Genomic DNA, 17,351 nt, shown 5'->3' with positions numbered 1-17,351 from the left:
GCAGAAGCGGGAAGCCAAAAACTGACTATCGACTCTAACATCGATAGCCACAAGAAATCTACCGACGCACCACCACTATTGTTTATTTTGTTTTTCGTCGTTTTTGGATTCTGATTTAAATCACCTCGCTGCGAAAATCGGGAAATTTTAAAGAAGCGCGTCGTCTGTTTAAATTCTGAGGTTTCGCAAAATCGCTGGCATTTAACACTCGCACCAAAAATCCCAATCAAATCAAGAGCTGCAAATCTACGGATCCTCAAAATGTGCGACGAGTCCATTGAAAATGTGGAGCATCAAGGTAAAAATTAGTAACTCCAATTCCCGGTGTTATTTGCCCAACTCATTTGTTTGGCCATTAAGTGGCGCCCCATATTTGCATAGAAACCAGCTCAAGTGCGTTAAAATATCATTAGGAAAAGGCGGCGGTTGTGGCTGTAGATTCTTTGGTAGCAGGGAAAAAGGGTAAGTGGGGGTAATTGCGCGTGGATTTTGGCGATTAATTCGGTTTAATTGGAACAGAAAGAATGAAAAGAGTGAGCTAAATTTAGGCAAGTCAGGCCACTCGAGGGAATCGCTTGTTTGCTGACCTTTTCTGCGATTCAGGACAGCTGCACTTCTTAGCTCAGAAACCGAAATGCAGCTGGGAATGCACTGAAAGAAAGTGGGGTGACTAAGTAGTAAGTGTAACTTTGAATGAGTCAACCAAAATGAGTAACATGCCCTTTTGTGATAAGTAAAATAAATAATAACATGCCTTTTTTTGATAATTATCAAGCATTGCTTCCATACAAATATAAGCTATAACTTTAAAGTTTTTTAAGACTAACTTTATTCGCTCAGTGTATGTGTGCACGAGTGTTTTGGCCATTTATTTCCCCTTCACTTCACACATTCGATTTCCGCCCATTGTTGTTCTTTGACCTCTTCTTCCTGCTTTTCTGTCGCAATATTAAAAATAATATTTGTTCATGGCCACAGCTAAGCCAATTTTGACCACCCACCCACTTTTGTTGGCCACCGCAATCGATGATTTTCCATTTTCATTACCATTTCGCCGACTTTGTCGCCATTCGCGTGACTTAAATGGGTTTCCTTATCGCTCTTCAAACGGCGCTCGACCCGAGTTTTTATCAGCCTGTTGCAGCCTGCTTAAATTGTCTTAGATTAATTTTAATTTATGATCTCCTGACAGAAGTTAATGAATTGTGGCCAGCAAGCAGCACATGGAAAAAGAAAATAGTGTTCACTTCGCGCTTCACACACTTTCTTCATCAATTAGCGGCTATCAGAATTTTTTTTTTTTATTTTTGAGGGGCAGTTTCAAGTGGCAGTTATATTCGATCCATTTTGGTGAATAATATATTGCGAAAGCAAACACGAAATGATTTAACGCGATAGAATAGCGATCTACTGCTTAACAGTTGTTTTTTTTAATTACTATTTGCTTACCTAATGTGCTTGTTTGTTTAGTGCTTAAATAATTTGTTTCTCCTTACGCTTATCGCCCAGAAATGCAAATTGTAAGTTAGAGCTTTTTATTGTTTGAACAGCGTTTCATGGGCAATGCTAATTGTAAGTTTATTTGGCGACCGCCCAAAAGAATTAGATTTCCAACACCCCAGAGATAAAAAATAAATAAAAACAACAACGAATGGGGCTGATTAAATTGCATATAAGCTGAGGTTTCCATTGTCGTAGTCACTATTTTGTTTATTGTTGTTATTATGTATTCTACAAAGTGATATGCAATTGTGCAATCCTCATGTGGCGGGCTATTTATAGAATCGTACAGATACCTGCGGGCACGTTGTTTTTGTTGCATGAGGGAGCACCGTGGGGGCTGTGCCACGCCCCCGCACCCAACGCCCACAAGGCGTTCGTGATTGATATTTGTCTCGTTGGTGGGGCACGGACACCTTTTCTTCAATTGTTTCGATTCGAGAGGGAATCTGAAAAACACAACTTACAATATTGTTATGCATGTTTGCAGTTCGTTCTCGTTTTTGCATTTTGCATAAGGCATATGGCATTTTCTATATTCTATAGTCGATTTGGCACGTACGGCGATTGGGTGGCCTTTTTATGGCATCCTCCCCAACTGGGAAGCACCTGCATTAGTTAGGGGGGGGCAGACACCCACAAGCACACCGCCCAGCAATAAAAGTATATGAACATTTGAATTTGGCGGCTCGAAATTATATAATTCATTGTGTGAGGGTGTTGAAAGCTGGACAAATTGGACGAACATGACTAAAAACACATTTAATATGGAAGTTTTATGGCTTCCTGTTTCTAAAATTGCTGAATAGATGTTGAATAAAGCGGCTTATAGATAGGAAAAACATATAAACATATAATTAGCAGCAGAACTTTATAAAACCTTCTTAAATTCAAAGGAATTTTTAAATAACATCTCTTTGTAGATTGATATATTCAGTTCTTGCTGAGAACATAGAAACATGTTTATGGGTTTGTGGTGTATGAAGAGTTGGTTTCTTGGCTTGTCTAGACCCATTTTCCATGCTTTAATTTCGAGCAAACGAACCAATTGAGCTACATAGAGAAAGCCAACGAGAATTCAATTGGTGGACAATCTGTCAGATATGCATCAGATAATTTATCTCTATACAAAAACGCTGTGTGCCGCAATGAAATCCCGAAAAAAACCGTGCCACTGCTCAAATTTGAATTTGAATTTGAATATCGAGCAATGGCAGTTGATTGTGAATTTCCATTAATGGTTAATCAATGGTGATTGGAGGGCACGTGAGATTTTTAAGTGAGCCGCATGACTGGCAAGTGAAATTTATAGAAAGACCGGATGACATTGGCATTGTGAAAATGCTGCCTCCATTGTTGTGGCGGCTTTAAGCAGATTAAGCTGGATTACAATAAATTGCTTACAAGGAGCAGCCGGAAAATTGCTTCAATTTCGCATTCGTCTGCGTTTACGACAAAAATGAAATAAATAAATTACACATAAAAATCATGTCCATTTCCTGCACATTAAAGTGCAAAATTGAATTATTACGTTCTGCTGAGCGGGCGATCGGCCAAATAAACAAAAGAATACGGTCGAGAAGAAAATGAAAATATAATATCAACCATTTGCGCAGACATTCCAATCGTTGCGACACCAGAACAAAATGAAATATCCATTTGAAATCGCAAAACAAACGTACAACACGTTTCAAATCGATAAGTTAGTTCAAAAATGAATAAACAAATGTAGAAATGCAACCAAATGCAACTTAAAGCAAGCTAATAAAGACGAATGCCACTCGCAATTAGGTAAATATTTGTATCAGAAAGATCAGATACGTTTATGAAACGCACTGTATGAATTTCCAAATTTTTGTAGAAATCTTTGGCCGAAAAGAACAAACTTTAGCCGCAATTTCCGATGCCAGTGCCATGACCAACTAGTCAAGGGTTTTATTTTTAGCATAGTCTCGACTTTTTTGTGGCCAGAAGATATGGCGAACAATATCTGAGGCAATCGCCTATGATTAACTAGGTGACTTTGTAGATATCTTAGGGCATTGCTCGGTTGAGATTGAAAATGTGATTAGAAGCAAACAAGCTGTTAAATTTTAAGAGCTATAGAAACATTTGTCAGCGATTTGTTAATTGCAAAGTAAAGCAGGCGGTCTATTGAAAGCAATTTACTTAGTTTTAATATGCAATACCTCATGTCAGTCATTAGCAAGACGCGCTTTAGTTAGTTTCTAGCGCTAAATATAATTGTGATTTATACAGAAAGTATAATAATTCAACTCAAAATACGCAAAACTAGCTGAACAAATCACTAATCAGTTAAAAAATCTACTGCTATATATATTTAAACTAAAGTTATTTGCTTAGCTTATTTGTAAATTCATAAAACTTGTGATTTATGTGTGAAAAATTCCGCGTTTATTTATTTGTATTGTGCATATATCTATTTTTCAACACCTTGTCCACATTTTTTTGGCAATGCTTCGCTTATTCATCATTGTTACCTCACAATTGCCATGTGTTAGCAACAATTAAATGCTGCCAGCAGATACTTTATTTATAAATTCCATCCAAGCGTGAAATTCGACGCTTTAAATCTCTAAACATCATTCCAATTGACCCAATTTTAATGTGATTTAAGCCCTCGGAGAGTCCAGTTCCTTGACTCACCATTCATCCATCTGTTCTTACACAGTGAACATTTCTGAAATGGTTTCATGTCAATATTGTATGACAAATCATTCAGCAATGATATAGTAGTTATGTTCCTAATTTCCCAGATGACTGACTTCATTAAATGACTGCTAGTTTTCTCTCAGTGTAAGGAAGAGGGGAAGTGGTAGGGGCGTTTAATTACACGCTTACACGCAATTTCCGCTGCAAATGCCGCTGGAGGGAATTTACTTGAGGCGAGCCCGAGACTTCTGTTTGCTCGCTTGTTTGTTTATCTCGGAATATTTTACTTACTAGGGTAATTTCACTCGATTTTACCTGTCTACCTGGCTGACCTTAGGCTCCGCGGACGCACAATTTATCATTATTTAACAAATAAGATTCTCAATTAAATTCTGTGCAAATTTACAATTTGCAAACATGCAAACAGCTTGTGGAATCAGGGAAACTGCGTAACGTGTAAAAGGTCAGGTTTAAAGATGGCTTGTGAAATTCCAGATACGACTGAAAAACATGAAGTCAAGATTTATATAATTAATTTATACATAGCTAGAGCCTTACTTTGAAACTATAGAACCAATAGTTCCAGGATTTATACATAGATTTATACCTATAGATTTATACTTCTTTTTCGAACAAAATCTAACATCCACCTTCTTTTTTCAAGACCACCATGTGCACTTCGACACGAACACGGTGAAGGATGACTTCGAATCGGACAGCTGTGTGACATACCAAAGGTCAGGCGACACGATTGTGGTGAGCCTGGGCTTTCTGCAGATCAGACATCGCTATCTGATCGAACTGAAGCTGCCGACGTCGCTATTCGGCGATGCCAAGACGCTGGCCAGCAAGTTTGAGCCGGTGATCAGCGCCACCCCGAGCTTGCACTGCAGGATCACGGAGTTCGAGGGCACCAAGCATGACGAACACGACTTTTTCGAGATGAAAATCGAGTTCTTTGCCTACAAGGAGAAGCTGCTGCGCGAGGTCCTGCACATCGTCAGCTCATCGAACGCCAAGGAGCTGCTGCAGCTGGTCATCGCCGCACGGGTGTTGGGCAAGGGCAAGGGAACTCCTATGCTGCGGACTGGCATCCATTGCATCGGCGTCGAGAGGGATGACGATGAGTCGGAGGCCTCGGATTTCGCTGGCTTCGACAGCAAGCCCTAAGATGGCATCCCAATTCTCGCCTTGCCGCAACTTGTTTTCTTAGTTAATTGCAAATACTTGCATAGTTCTTAAGTGAAAGAGAAGAGAATAATATGTAACATTAGTTATTACCTACAAGTTATCGTGTACGTAAATTCATTGAGCATTTACCTTTAGATTTCGGTTTCAGTTTTGTTTCGTGTACTTAACATTTGTAAAATAACCGTGTCCGTTTGTGTTGCACGTGAGTGGGCGAACTGCCAAATGTACTTGACATTTTTGTTGATATTCAAGACCGTGTTATGTCCCAAATTCTTGATTTCGCCAGTAAGTTTAAAATGTTAAACAGTTTGCCTTCAAATGGATTTTGAAATGTATTAAAGCAATCGAAGCTGAGAAAATTGCATGCCCTTTTTAGCAATGGACAGTCTTAATATCCAGCTAAAGGGGTTTTTAAAATTTAAAATTTCGCTGTACATACATAAAGACGTATTTATTTATATTCCATATAAACTGCACCATACACAAAAAATATTGTCACAAAAATATCTGTTTCAAATATATCCACAGAGACCAAACTTTGGACCTTTTGCAAATGTGTATAGAAATGTAACGCAATCCAGGCAATTAACTAACTAACCCAAAAATATGCAAAACCAGATGCAATTTAATGTGTGACCAAATCGAAGTGCTCGTAACGTAAAAATTATAAACTTTAACGCAGCCTGATATTAAATATTTTCGACTACAATTAGCCCAGATTTATATTTAGCGAGGGCGTTTTGATAATCTATTCATGTTGATAACATTTTGCACTGTCGAATGTATAAAAGGCACCGTAACCAATTAACTAGATTTTGTAAATTGTAATCTTTAAAAATCTGTTCAAGGATAACCAATTAATCAGCATATGTATTGGATACCATTATCATGCAAAATACCATTTAAGTTAATTATGGATTAAGCAACTAAGGAGCTGCTGAAATAAAATTCGTTAAAAGACCCAGGAAGACGTAAAACTAATGTGATTTTTTGTGGGCTACTAAAAGGAATCAAAAAAAAGGTGACAGAACTTTCGAAAATTAGAAATTTAACTAAGTGAATACAATTCTGCATTCTTGGGGGAATTCTAATTTGACAAAATTATAACATATCTTCCATATTGAGAAACTATATTTAATTTTCAGAGGAACCAATTTTTTAAGAATTTCATTTTTTAAATAAAATTTATCCACAAAAAGTAAACACTTACTTAAAAGTCGAAAAGTTTTTTGGGTTTGTTACAGTTTGAGATAGCTAGCGATGGTTCTTGTCTCGGATACGTACAGTTTAAGATTCAATATTTAGATCTCATTTCCGTAGTAATAATGCATTTAATTACATAAATAGGTTTTGTTTATTATTAAATCTAAAAATAATACGTGAAATACATACAATTCATATTTTCTTATCTGCAGAGATAGCATAGAATACAACAATTTTGTATAATTCTACACTTCTGCTACTGTTAGACATTTTATTAAAGATAGTCCCTTTAACTGAATAACCGTTAAATGGTCATCTAAGATAAGCTTTGATTATTTAAATAGAGAAATAGAGAAGCTAAGAGATCCCTGCTCCTACTTCCATGACCACTGACGTCATAATTGCTCCTCACTTCGCGCACCTTCCAGCACTGCTATTGTACTGTCGGCAAATATGGCGCCCGCTAGCAGTTGTTGTGCTGTCGTGTGGTACGTGTGGCTGGTCCAGAAAATTCTCTTTCGCTTTGAATAGGACTATTATTTAACTCAAATTCGGAACGAAAATATGCAGAAAGTGTGCCGCGAACAATGCTGTGATGGAAAAATATGAAAAGTGCTAGGGAAATTAGTTTTTTAATGGCGAATTTACGTTTTTCTCGGTGCCCAGCCAGATTTTCTACGCTTCTGTGTGTGTGTGTGTGCGTTTGAGGGTACCAAATTTGCAGCCCGAAAAAAAAAGTTGAGGAAGAAAATTGGTTTTTTTCTACCAACTTGGCACTTTGGTGACTGTGCGTGTGTGTGTCTGTGTCTGCGGGGTTGCTAAATTTACGCAAAAAACCACAACAATAATGTGTAAAAATAGTTTACGATTGCAATTGCGTGTGTATGGGCGTGCATGTGTGTGTGCGTAGTAGGTTGTGCCAGTGTGTGTGCAATTTTTTCCGGCAGGCAAAAATCTCTCCATTTGCAACACTGAAAAATCGATAAAACTGCAGCAAGACTTTTTCGGTGTAGATTTCACTAGCCAAAAATAAAAAAAATAATAAAACAAGTAAAAATGTTTCTTAATCGTTTCCACCTTTCTCTTTTTCTCATCCAACAGCTTTTGTAACTAAAACTCCGTTTTGACATCACTTTCATCATAATCTGAAAAAAATAATAATAATATATAAAAAAAACAACAACAAATATGAAAAAAATATAAAAAAAAATCACCATCGAAAACGAATCAAAAAATAATACATACAAATATAAAACGCAAATAATTGAAAGTTACAGCAGAAATAAAAAACAACAACATAGCTCAAAAGGAAAAAGTCAAAGCAAAAACTTTTTACGTTTTTTGGACTCTTTGTTTTTGTTTCGTTTGCTTTGCAAAGAAAACCACACAAAACAGAAAAAACGAGAATTTTTACGCCGCCCGTCGGTGTGAGCGAGACAGACAGAGAGAGAGGGAGATAAAGCGACTGCGCAAATAAAAAAGAAAACAAAACAACAAACAACATAAAAAAAACAAGCCAAGCTTGAAACGAAGACTTTCAAATAAAACAACAACAAAACCAACAACAAACCAAACAAATTGAAACGCTGTGAAATTAACTCGTCAATACTCAAAAGCACCAACAAATAAATAAACAAAAAGAAAAGCTAAAACAAAATAAAAGGCAAACCACTAAGGAGCAAGTAAAGCGGAGTTTAACAAGAAAACGGCAAAAGCACTGAAAACAAAAAAGCAACGGGAAACGAAACTAACGTGAAGTCAAAGAAACGGCGCTGCGGCGTTCGGACTCTCGAATAAAACAAAAACAATTCAAGCTAAACTGCAAAAACCACACTTGGAAAAACGCTAAATAAATCCCAAATTCCTCATTATTTTTCCTGAAAAGCTTTAATTTAATTACGAATTTTTTGTTGTTAAGTCAGAGTGAATTCAATTTGCTAATTAATTTAAATTAAGACATCAACAACCGAGCTACAAAAGCAGCAACAACAACAAACAACAACAAACAACAACCAACAAACAACTGAATTAATGTTTTAAAGTACAAAATAACCGGGAGTAAATCAACAACAAATAATTTAAACATATTAAAAACGATTTAATTTAAAACGCAACATCAATCTAAATTATTTAACTAAACATAAAAACAAACACTGCTAGAATTTAAGTCCAAAGGCAACTGATAAACGCCCACAAGGGCGAAAGGGAAGTGAGAGACAGAGCGATAAACGTAGGAAGAAGCAAGGAGAGCTGAATAAAACCGATCAAGCAACAATTGTGCCGCAAAAAAAAGTGTGAATAAAAAATATATACTAAAAAAAATAACGGTAACAATAAAGAAAACATTTAAAACCAAAAATCTACAAGAATTCTATAAATTTTAAGTCACGTTTTACACAGACCTACAACAACAACACCAGCAATTGAACTTAGCCAATAAATTTAATTAAAACAATAAATTAGTGAAAATAAAAATAAACGGATTAAGCAAATATATATAGCGAACTCATAACAAATTCAAAACTGCGGCCTTGTGCCAAAAAAACAGTTTTTATTTTTTCCAATAAAGCATTGTTTTTTACTAGTTTTCAATTCAGATTTTTTTATAAGTGTACCTAGTGAGAAATGTTAAAAGTCTAAAACAGCAAAAGCAACTGCAACAAACGGAAGTAAAACGGAGAAAAGAAAAACAAAACAAATTCAAAGAAAGATTTAACAACTCTGTGATAATTACTGTAAATTTATAAATTTAAAAAAACAAAAACGGAAAAAACGCAAAGAAAAACCACAAAAAAATCTCTAATTAAATGAAAGGAAAACCCCGTAATTTTTAACAGTAGGCGAAGAAGAAGAAGGAGCGAAAGAGGAAGCAGAATGCAGAAAAACATCTTAAACCAACAACAACTTTACACTTAAGAGCAAATGCAAATGAAAAGATAAAAAACATTGAAACAAATTCGTGATATCTTAAAGGACTTCGATACATATATACTATAGTATATTATATATTATATTATATAAACTATTAAACTAAGCTTAAATCTAGTGAGCGTCAACCGAGAAAGCAAAAACAAAACAATGGAATAAGTGAATAAACAACAAAACCAACCAACACAAAGCAAAAAATAAAAACCCTAGGTTATGAAAAGACTTCAAAACGCATTCAAAAAATATATATATTTAAACAAAACAAAATAAATCGTAGACTTAAAGTTCAACATAGTAAATGAGCGAGGATAACTTTACATAACGGGTGTCCTATATCTATTATATACATATATAAAAACAAAAAAACATTAAAACTCATAATTTTTGCTTAGTGAATAGTAAATGAAACAGCAATAAAACAGCAACAAAAACAACAAAAAAAGAAAAACAAATTATACAAATTGTGCAACCGAAAAGTAATAGCAACGTACAGCGAAACAAAATAGGAAATCGACACAGAAAGAAAGAGAGAGAGAGAGAGAGAGCGAGGAACCGGAAACGGAAGTCCCGAGAAGAGGAAGAAGGAGATTTAAACCTCGTTCCCAAAAAATCATCGTTGTACTAAAGGTATTCGAAAGTAAATAAAAAATCACTACTACTTCCTATAAACCACAACGATTGCCTACAAAATATATATTATATATATGTATACTAAATAGAAAACAATATAATCAAGCAAAACACACAAAATATTCAAATATCAAACAAAGCTAATCTAACCCAAAAGTAAAAAGTATTCCCAGTGTATTTTTCTAGTAAAACTAAAGTAAAAATATAAAAAAAAATCAACCAAATTCATTTCAAACAAAATGCAATAATTCAATAATAATTCAAAACTCGAACAAAAACAAAAAACACCAACGGCAGCAGCTGGTGTGCATTTTCATCGTAAAACCACAATATTTTGAATACACAAAACAAGCAAAACAAATATTTCAAGAACAACAACTTTAGAAAGAAAAACAACCTACAACAGACCCAGGAAGGAACTTCAAACTACCAAAACAAACCAACAACGTTACAATATTTGTCGGCATTTTTTACAAGAAATATAAAAACACAAAACAACAAGGAACACAAAAAACCAACAAACAAACAAACCAACAACAGCAAAGGAAAGCTAAGTAAAACAACCACATTTTTTGCGGGGCATGCCCTCAAGAAAAGACAAAAATTTTTATTAACTTCGAAGACAAGGAATTTCAGTGCCTCTTGTGCCAGTGTTTAGCCAAAATATATATACACAAAAAACAAAACAAACAACAAATAAAAAACAAATACGTATTTATTGCTTAGTTTTTTCTCTTTGATATAAAACTACACGAAAAATATAAAAAAAAGAACAAAAAACATAAAAACAAAATTTAACAGAAGTGATATCACGAAATCTGTTTTCGGTCATTTTTCGCGCTTTCTTCAACTTTAACTCTCGTTCCAATAATTCTCGTCATTCGCATCCATTATTGGTAAATCGGATTAAACCACTGACCATCCGATAACACCTCTTACATCGCAATCACCATCGCCAAGAACCAGTCTCCAATTTGCTAGTCCTTATCAGCATTTTCTTTGTTTGTTAATATCCAATCAATCAAACATGAATACCCAATCGAAGGTGTACCGTATCGGCGAAGGTAAGTCCGAAATTGGGTCTCTTATTAATCTAGTTTATATATATAAGTCCTTGCCTTGCTTAAAACATTTAAAGGGGTTAAACTATTTGGCACGTTGTTATTTCAGTCCTTATAATGTTTGATTTTATTTCCCCTGCAATGCTGCAGAAATCTATGACAACTTGCCATGCGATAGTTATTTCAACATGAATGCCGTTCGCAACCTGGGAATCCCAACAACGTTTCCGACCATTGGAACATTTACACTTGACTCTATTACGTTGGGACTGCAGCCGCAGGGTCAGGGCCCGTCGCCCCAGCAGCAGCAGCAGCAGCAGCATCAACAACAACAGCAGCAGCAGCAGCAGCAGCAGCAACAACATCAGCAGAATATGCATCACCATCAACATCAGCAGCAACACATGCAGCAGCAGCAGCAACAACAACAACATCAGCAGCAGCAGCAGCAACAACAACAACATCAGCAGCAGCAACACCAACAGCAGCAGCAACAACAACAGCATCCAACCATTGGAATGTTCGATGCCAACGAGGTTAACGATGTCATCCAGAATCCTCCTCAAATCGGAGTATTCCAGTCTAACAGCGTTCTGACCAACGGAGCCGGCAGTGGCTCCTCGATCTTTGGCTCCCAGTCGAGCAATTCATCGGCGGCAGCTGCAGATCCCAGCCAGACCACCCGGGAAACTGGCATCATTGAAAAGTTGTTGGTGAGTAGAAAAGTGAAACTTTCGCGTGACCACAATATCTAATTTTACTTTATTTGTTTTCATCTTAATTATAGCATTCGTATGGATTCATTCAGTGCTGTGAGCGGCAGGCGCGTCTTTTCTTTCACTTCTCGCAATTCAGCGGTAATATTGATCATTTGAAAATCGGAGATCCCGTGGAGTTTGAGATGACCTATGATCGCCGCACCGGCAAGCCGATAGCTAGTCAAGTATCAAAAATAGCCCCAGAGGTTGTTCTCTCCGAGGAGCGGGTCACCGGCACGGTGACCACCGAGCTGCGCACAGATAGCGCCAACAATGTGCTCAACTCCAGCGAGACCACAGGTCGCATAAGCTATGAGAACCGAGGCGAATGCTTCTTTTTACCCTATACCAAAGACGATGTGGAAGGTAATGTCAACTTGCGCGCTGGCGACAAGGTCAGCTTTCAAATCGCAACGAACCAAAGGTAAGCATTGATTTTGAACCATTTTAAACTGGTTAACTAACGAACCTTTTCCATTGCAGAGGTAATCTAGGCGCCTGCCATATTCGCCTGGAAAATCCGGCTCAGCCGGTTAAGTATCGTGGGGTTGTCTGCTCGATGAAGGAATCGTTTGGCTTTATCGAACGTGCCGATGTGGTCAAGGAGATTTTCTTCCACTTCTCAGAGGCTGAGGGCAATGTTGAGCTGCGTCCCGGTGACGATGTTGAGTTCACCATTCAGACGCGGAGCGTAAGTGGCAGTGGCGATCCGACCAATCCCAATATGCTTCAATCAAAAATGCAGTCTGCATCTGTGCCTCCGCAGGGCCGTGAATTTGCGTGCAACATCACGCGCCTAGCTCCGGGATCAGTGATCTTTGAAGACGTGGACAGCACGGTGTATAAGGGCCAGGTGCTTAAGTCGCTTGATCGCAACAACCCGGTGCGCCAGAACAATGATCCCTTGCCGGGCCGTATTCGTTATAGGGCCTTGGATTACTCCGAGGTGGAGGTTCCATTCGGGGACAAGGATCAAAAGGGTGACTTCACCCTGCGCCACGGCGATTGGGTGCAGTTCCTCCTTGCCACGGATCGGCGTGATCAATTGCAGCGGGCCACATCGATTGCCCTGTTGGACGAGACATTCAAGGTTTCCGGCGAGAAGCGGGAGCAGGGCACCATCGCCTCTCTCAAGGAGGGCTTCGGATTCCTGCGCTGCGTAGAGCGTCAGGCTCGTTTATTTTTCCACTTTACTGAAGTTTTAGATACGGTAAGATAATTATTTATGGTTTCATGGGAGCCAGTATCATTTATCAATTAATTTTTTTTTATATAGAGCCGCGAAATCGATATCAACGATGAGGTAGAATTCACTGTCATTCAGGAGCCTGGATTGGCCTATAATAACTCGCGTTTGCAGGCCATACGCATTAAACACTTGCCGCCCAACTCAGTGCAATTTGAAACTCTAGTGGCCAGCAACATAGAAGGTAGGTTTCTCTAGTACTATTCCAAATTGTAGCCCTACTAATTCGTGAAATGTTTGAACAGGATGTGTAACTCGCGAGGCGCCCAAGAGCCCAATTAAATCTCAAGATCGCGTCGAGGGCGGTGTGATTACCTATGAACATGCCGATGTTAAAAAGACTATAATGTATTTTCTTAAAGACTGCGAAAAACCACCAAGGATTGGGGAGCGCGTGCGCTTCGATATTTACATGGTAAGTTTATAAATAAAACATATTCGAGAATCATAGTCTAATGTGGTTTAAACCAACAGGTCAAACGTAACAAGGAGTGTATAGCCGTCAACGTACAGCAAGTATCGCTGCATCAGCAGCAACAACAGCAGCAACAGCAGTTGCATCTTAATCAGTCGAGTGCTGGGGCAAATATCAACCAAAATGACCAGCTGGGAGGATTGTCGAATGGAATCAGTAGCAGCAGCTCGAATGCTTCGCTACAGAATGGCTATGTCATGCACGGCAGCCCTGGCGGCAGCACCAGCAGCGTGGGCAGCAACAATCCGGGTCATCTGGATGAGTTCAAGATGGAGAACAACAACCATGCCGGATCCGATGCCGGTCAGGTGTACCGTGGCTTCATAGCCGTTATGAAGGAGAACTTTGGATTCATTGAGACTTTGTCCCACGACGAGGAGGTCTTCTTTCACTTTAGCAACTATATGGGCAATCCCAATTGGTTGGAGCTGGGTCAGGAGGTGGAGTACACTCTCGCTCGAAATGGGAATACATCCGTTTCTGGAAACTGCCTGCCGGCGGAAAATGTCCGCATGCTGCCAAAGAACTCTATTCCCCAGCCGGCTGTGCTGGAAACCACACACAATGGCGTGGTAGCACGTCCACTGCGTTGCATCAATCCCGACCAGCAGGAATATGCCGGTCTCATTGAAATCCTCGATGAGCTACGTACCACTGTCATTTCGCAACACGAATTCGGGATCACTAGTCTGGTGAACAAGAGGGATCTGCTCCAAAAGGGCGATCTCGTTAGCTTCCGCATCGATGAGAGTGGTCGAGCAGCATGCGTGAATGCCGTAAGGCAGAAGAAGCGTGCCACTGTGGACTCCATCAAGGGTCAGTTTGGTTTTCTCAACTTTGAGGTGGAGGACGGCAAAAAACTGTTCTTCCACATGTCTGAGGTGCAGGGCAATACTGTCGCTTTACATCCAGGCGATACTGTGGAGTTCTCCGTGGTCACCAATCAGGTGAGTTGACTGCTACTACTTGCATTGAATACATATTGATCAGTGTTATTTATTAAATTCATCAGCGCAATGGAAAGTCGTCGGCATGCAATGTTCTGAAAATAAACGATCGTCCGGATCGTCTGATCTCGCGCCTTAAGCTCAACGGCGATGACACTGTGCCGCGCCTGATCCTCATTCGCGCACCCAAGGGACCGCAGGGCAAGGGCTTTTCCGTTCTAGCGCGTCATCCACGCATTCCAGGTAAGACGGCGCATAGTACATTGTATAATAGATTATTTTAACGAAACGAAATTGAACGTTGCAGGCAACTTGGTGGAGTAGATTGCTGAAGAAGTTGTATAAGCAAGCCAGGATATTAGATGCACATCAAAGACAACTACCTACAGCTACATATATTCTTGTACGCAAGCCATAACCGAGCAGGCTACCACCAATCAACAAACTAACAGCAACGTGAACTGGTCGCCCCTACCATACATACAGCAACATTTATAACGAATATAATCCCTAGAACCAAGCAAACACTATTGGAAACGATTGTAATTCATAATAATGGATAGCAATGGCATACATTTAATATTTACGAAACTACAATACTTAACGGCAACTCAAACAAGAGAGCTCTTCGTGTCTGAAATCGAAACTTATTTGTAATATTACCAACTAACCCCTCCACCATTGTAACGCTTTGTTTTCAACTCGGCGCAACGGTGATCCGAGTTGTGGCCAGGTTGAAGCAAAACGAAATTGAAATCCAAGTGTCTGAGAGATGAAACCAAAACGTGTGTATACGTATACTATTTTCTACTAGTTTGCTTCAATTTAAACTAATTAAAAAACCAATGGGATAAGTGATGAGCGAGAGAGAGAGAGAAAACAAGGAACATTATAATCTATGAAGTATTTATTCTAGAATTCTTCTGGCAACGAACTCCTTGCATAATTGCGTTAGAAATCGTATAAATGCAACACTCTATTAACATTTATCTATGGCTGGCATAGTTCCTGCTTCTACTGTATCTTGATCTACTCGTATTCTTTGGTACTTCTCGAAAAATGTTCTTTCACCGCTTTCAATCTTACTGTTAACGATTTATATTTATTGAACAATTGTTGTACTACGACTGCAAGTTATGTAGGACAACGGTCGCAGCAGCGACGGCAAACAAAGAAATCAATCAATGGAGTGAAGCATGGAGAAAGTATTTATATCTACAAGTACATATATATTTTACATATTCATTAACGTAAACATACCTAATATTAATGTTATTATTTCCCATGATTTGATCTTCGCTTGTATAAACACGTCAAGTGGTTTTGCCAATTCTTTAGTTGCATTCAGACAGTTGCATTAACTTATTACATAGCAAACATATTATACAAAAAAAACATAGCATGCTACATCGCAAATATTTATTTAAAGCAACAACAAATCGCATTACGAAAACTCACAAAAAATAATCCAGGAGAGATGGAAATTACGAAAAGTTTTGTGTAACGATGAAGAGCAAATTTAATTTGCTGCGCCAAATCTGTTGAAACCATTTAATGAAGATTATAAAAATAATTTTTAAAAAATCTACATATACGAAGAAAAAAAAAGCTACAAAAAAATAAAACAAAACAAAAAAACAAGCAAACAAACTTTATGAGCGTGTCGTGTGTCGGTAACAAAGAGCAAATATTGTGAAAATTATGAATTTCAATTACTAAAGAAACAAAAACTAAATGTAACAAAAAGATGAAAAAAAAAACACTTAACAAGCTAACAACAAATTTGGGATCAGTACGTCCTATTATAGCCATGTTATATACAACTACAACAGAGCAAACACAAAAAAAAACAGAACTTACACTAAGCAGCAACACTGACACTCACAGACAAACAAACAACCAGAAAAACCAGAACAAAGAGCATGAAAACATAGTAACTTTAATATTGTATAAGGATTATACATCGTCGTACATATAACGATATATGCGGGACACAAATATCCTGCAGGGCGGGTGGGCAAATCGAGGTTGATGGGATGATAATGGGATAATCGACAGACATGCCAAACGCCATCGCCTTCGCCATCGAAGCCCCGAAAAGATTTTCCGAGTGGCCGGCAGCTGAGCGTTTAGAGTCATTCATGCAACGCAAGAAATGAACAGCACAGTAACAAGGATCCTTATTGCGTGAAAAGCGACAAAACCAACATGAAGACATTTCAAGTAAAAACACACAACAAAAAAATCGTAAAAACTGCAAAAATGTAACAAAAACATCAAAAAAAAAATGATACAAAAAATATACAAGAAAAATACATACATACATATGTGCTTGAATACGAAAAAAAAATCGCAAACTATATAAGTCAAATAATACAACAACAAGAACAACAACATAATAAATAATAAATACATATTTCAATAAACTAAAAGCCCCCCTCTGCGTATTTATGTTATCAACTACTGCTGGAGTCTGAGAGTGAAACGTAATAATAATATATACTATTTGAAAACTATGCTTTTGAGTTGGAGTTTCAAAGCATCCTTATGCAGGGGATATATATTCCCAATGAAACATTCGGTTTTGGTTTTATTTTTCGCTTTTATTTATAAGAATAATTTATATCTGCTTAGATTTGTTCGGTTACATGACGTGACTATGGTATGGTATCATCGTTACTCAACTGCTGCCCCATTTGGACAAACTTCTCGGTTCCATTCATTGACTTGCTTTTCGGT

At 37.9% G+C, this 17,351-nt stretch overlaps 2 protein-coding genes across 3 annotated transcripts; both read left to right on the top strand.

Annotated features, from left to right (window-relative positions):
• The first annotated feature begins 50 nt into the window (after nucleotides 1-50).
• LOC6737282 (UPF0687 protein C20orf27 homolog) lies at nucleotides 51-6,341 on the top strand. Its single transcript, XM_002084086.4, has 2 exons — nucleotides 51-298; nucleotides 4,838-6,341. Exons 1-2 carry the CDS (start codon nucleotides 262-264, stop codon nucleotides 5,341-5,343), a joined length of 543 nt encoding a protein of 180 aa, XP_002084122.1. The 5' UTR covers nucleotides 51-261; the 3' UTR covers nucleotides 5,344-6,341.
• Nucleotides 6,342-6,958: 617 nt separating this feature from the next.
• Nucleotides 6,959-17,128, top strand: LOC6739626 (cold shock domain-containing protein E1). Of its 2 annotated transcripts, none has more exons than XM_016174309.3 (10): nucleotides 6,959-7,055; nucleotides 7,669-11,189; nucleotides 11,337-11,899; nucleotides 11,974-12,368; nucleotides 12,428-13,154; nucleotides 13,221-13,374; nucleotides 13,436-13,605; nucleotides 13,665-14,612; nucleotides 14,678-14,855; nucleotides 14,920-17,128. In XM_016174309.3, exons 2-10 carry the CDS (start codon nucleotides 11,153-11,155, stop codon nucleotides 14,934-14,936), a joined length of 3,189 nt encoding a protein of 1,062 aa, XP_016031001.1. In that variant the 5' UTR covers nucleotides 6,959-7,055; nucleotides 7,669-11,152; the 3' UTR covers nucleotides 14,937-17,128. The 2 variants fall into 2 exon arrangements, with proteins under 2 accessions (XP_016031001.1, XP_039149423.1); XM_039293489.2 differs by having other exon boundaries at nucleotides 7,022-7,068.
• The last annotated feature ends 223 nt before the right edge of the window (nucleotides 17,129-17,351 follow it).

This window comes from Drosophila simulans, chromosome 3L, assembly GCF_016746395.2.
Source record: "Drosophila simulans strain w501 chromosome 3L, Prin_Dsim_3.1, whole genome shotgun sequence".
Lineage (NCBI taxonomy): Eukaryota > Metazoa > Arthropoda > Insecta > Diptera > Drosophilidae > Drosophila > Drosophila simulans.
This window is presented reverse-complemented; position numbering and strand designations above follow the sequence as displayed.

Excerpts from the sequence above, each read along its gene's own strand:
- LOC6737282 (XM_002084086.4), top strand. The coding sequence starts at position 262 with ATGTGCGACGAGTCCATTGAAAATGTGGAGCATCAAG. Across the intron at positions 299-4,837 it reads TGAAAATGTGGAGCATCAAG|ACCACCATGTGCACTTCGAC; the intron begins GTAAAAATTAGT and ends TCTTTTTTCAAG.
- LOC6739626 (XM_016174309.3), top strand. The coding sequence starts at position 11,153 with ATGAATACCCAATCGAAGGTGTACCGTATCGGCGAAG. Across the intron at positions 12,369-12,427 it reads CAAATCGCAACGAACCAAAG|AGGTAATCTAGGCGCCTGCC; the intron begins GTAAGCATTGAT and ends TTTCCATTGCAG. Across the intron at positions 13,155-13,220 it reads TTACTGAAGTTTTAGATACG|AGCCGCGAAATCGATATCAA; the intron begins GTAAGATAATTA and ends TTTTTTATATAG.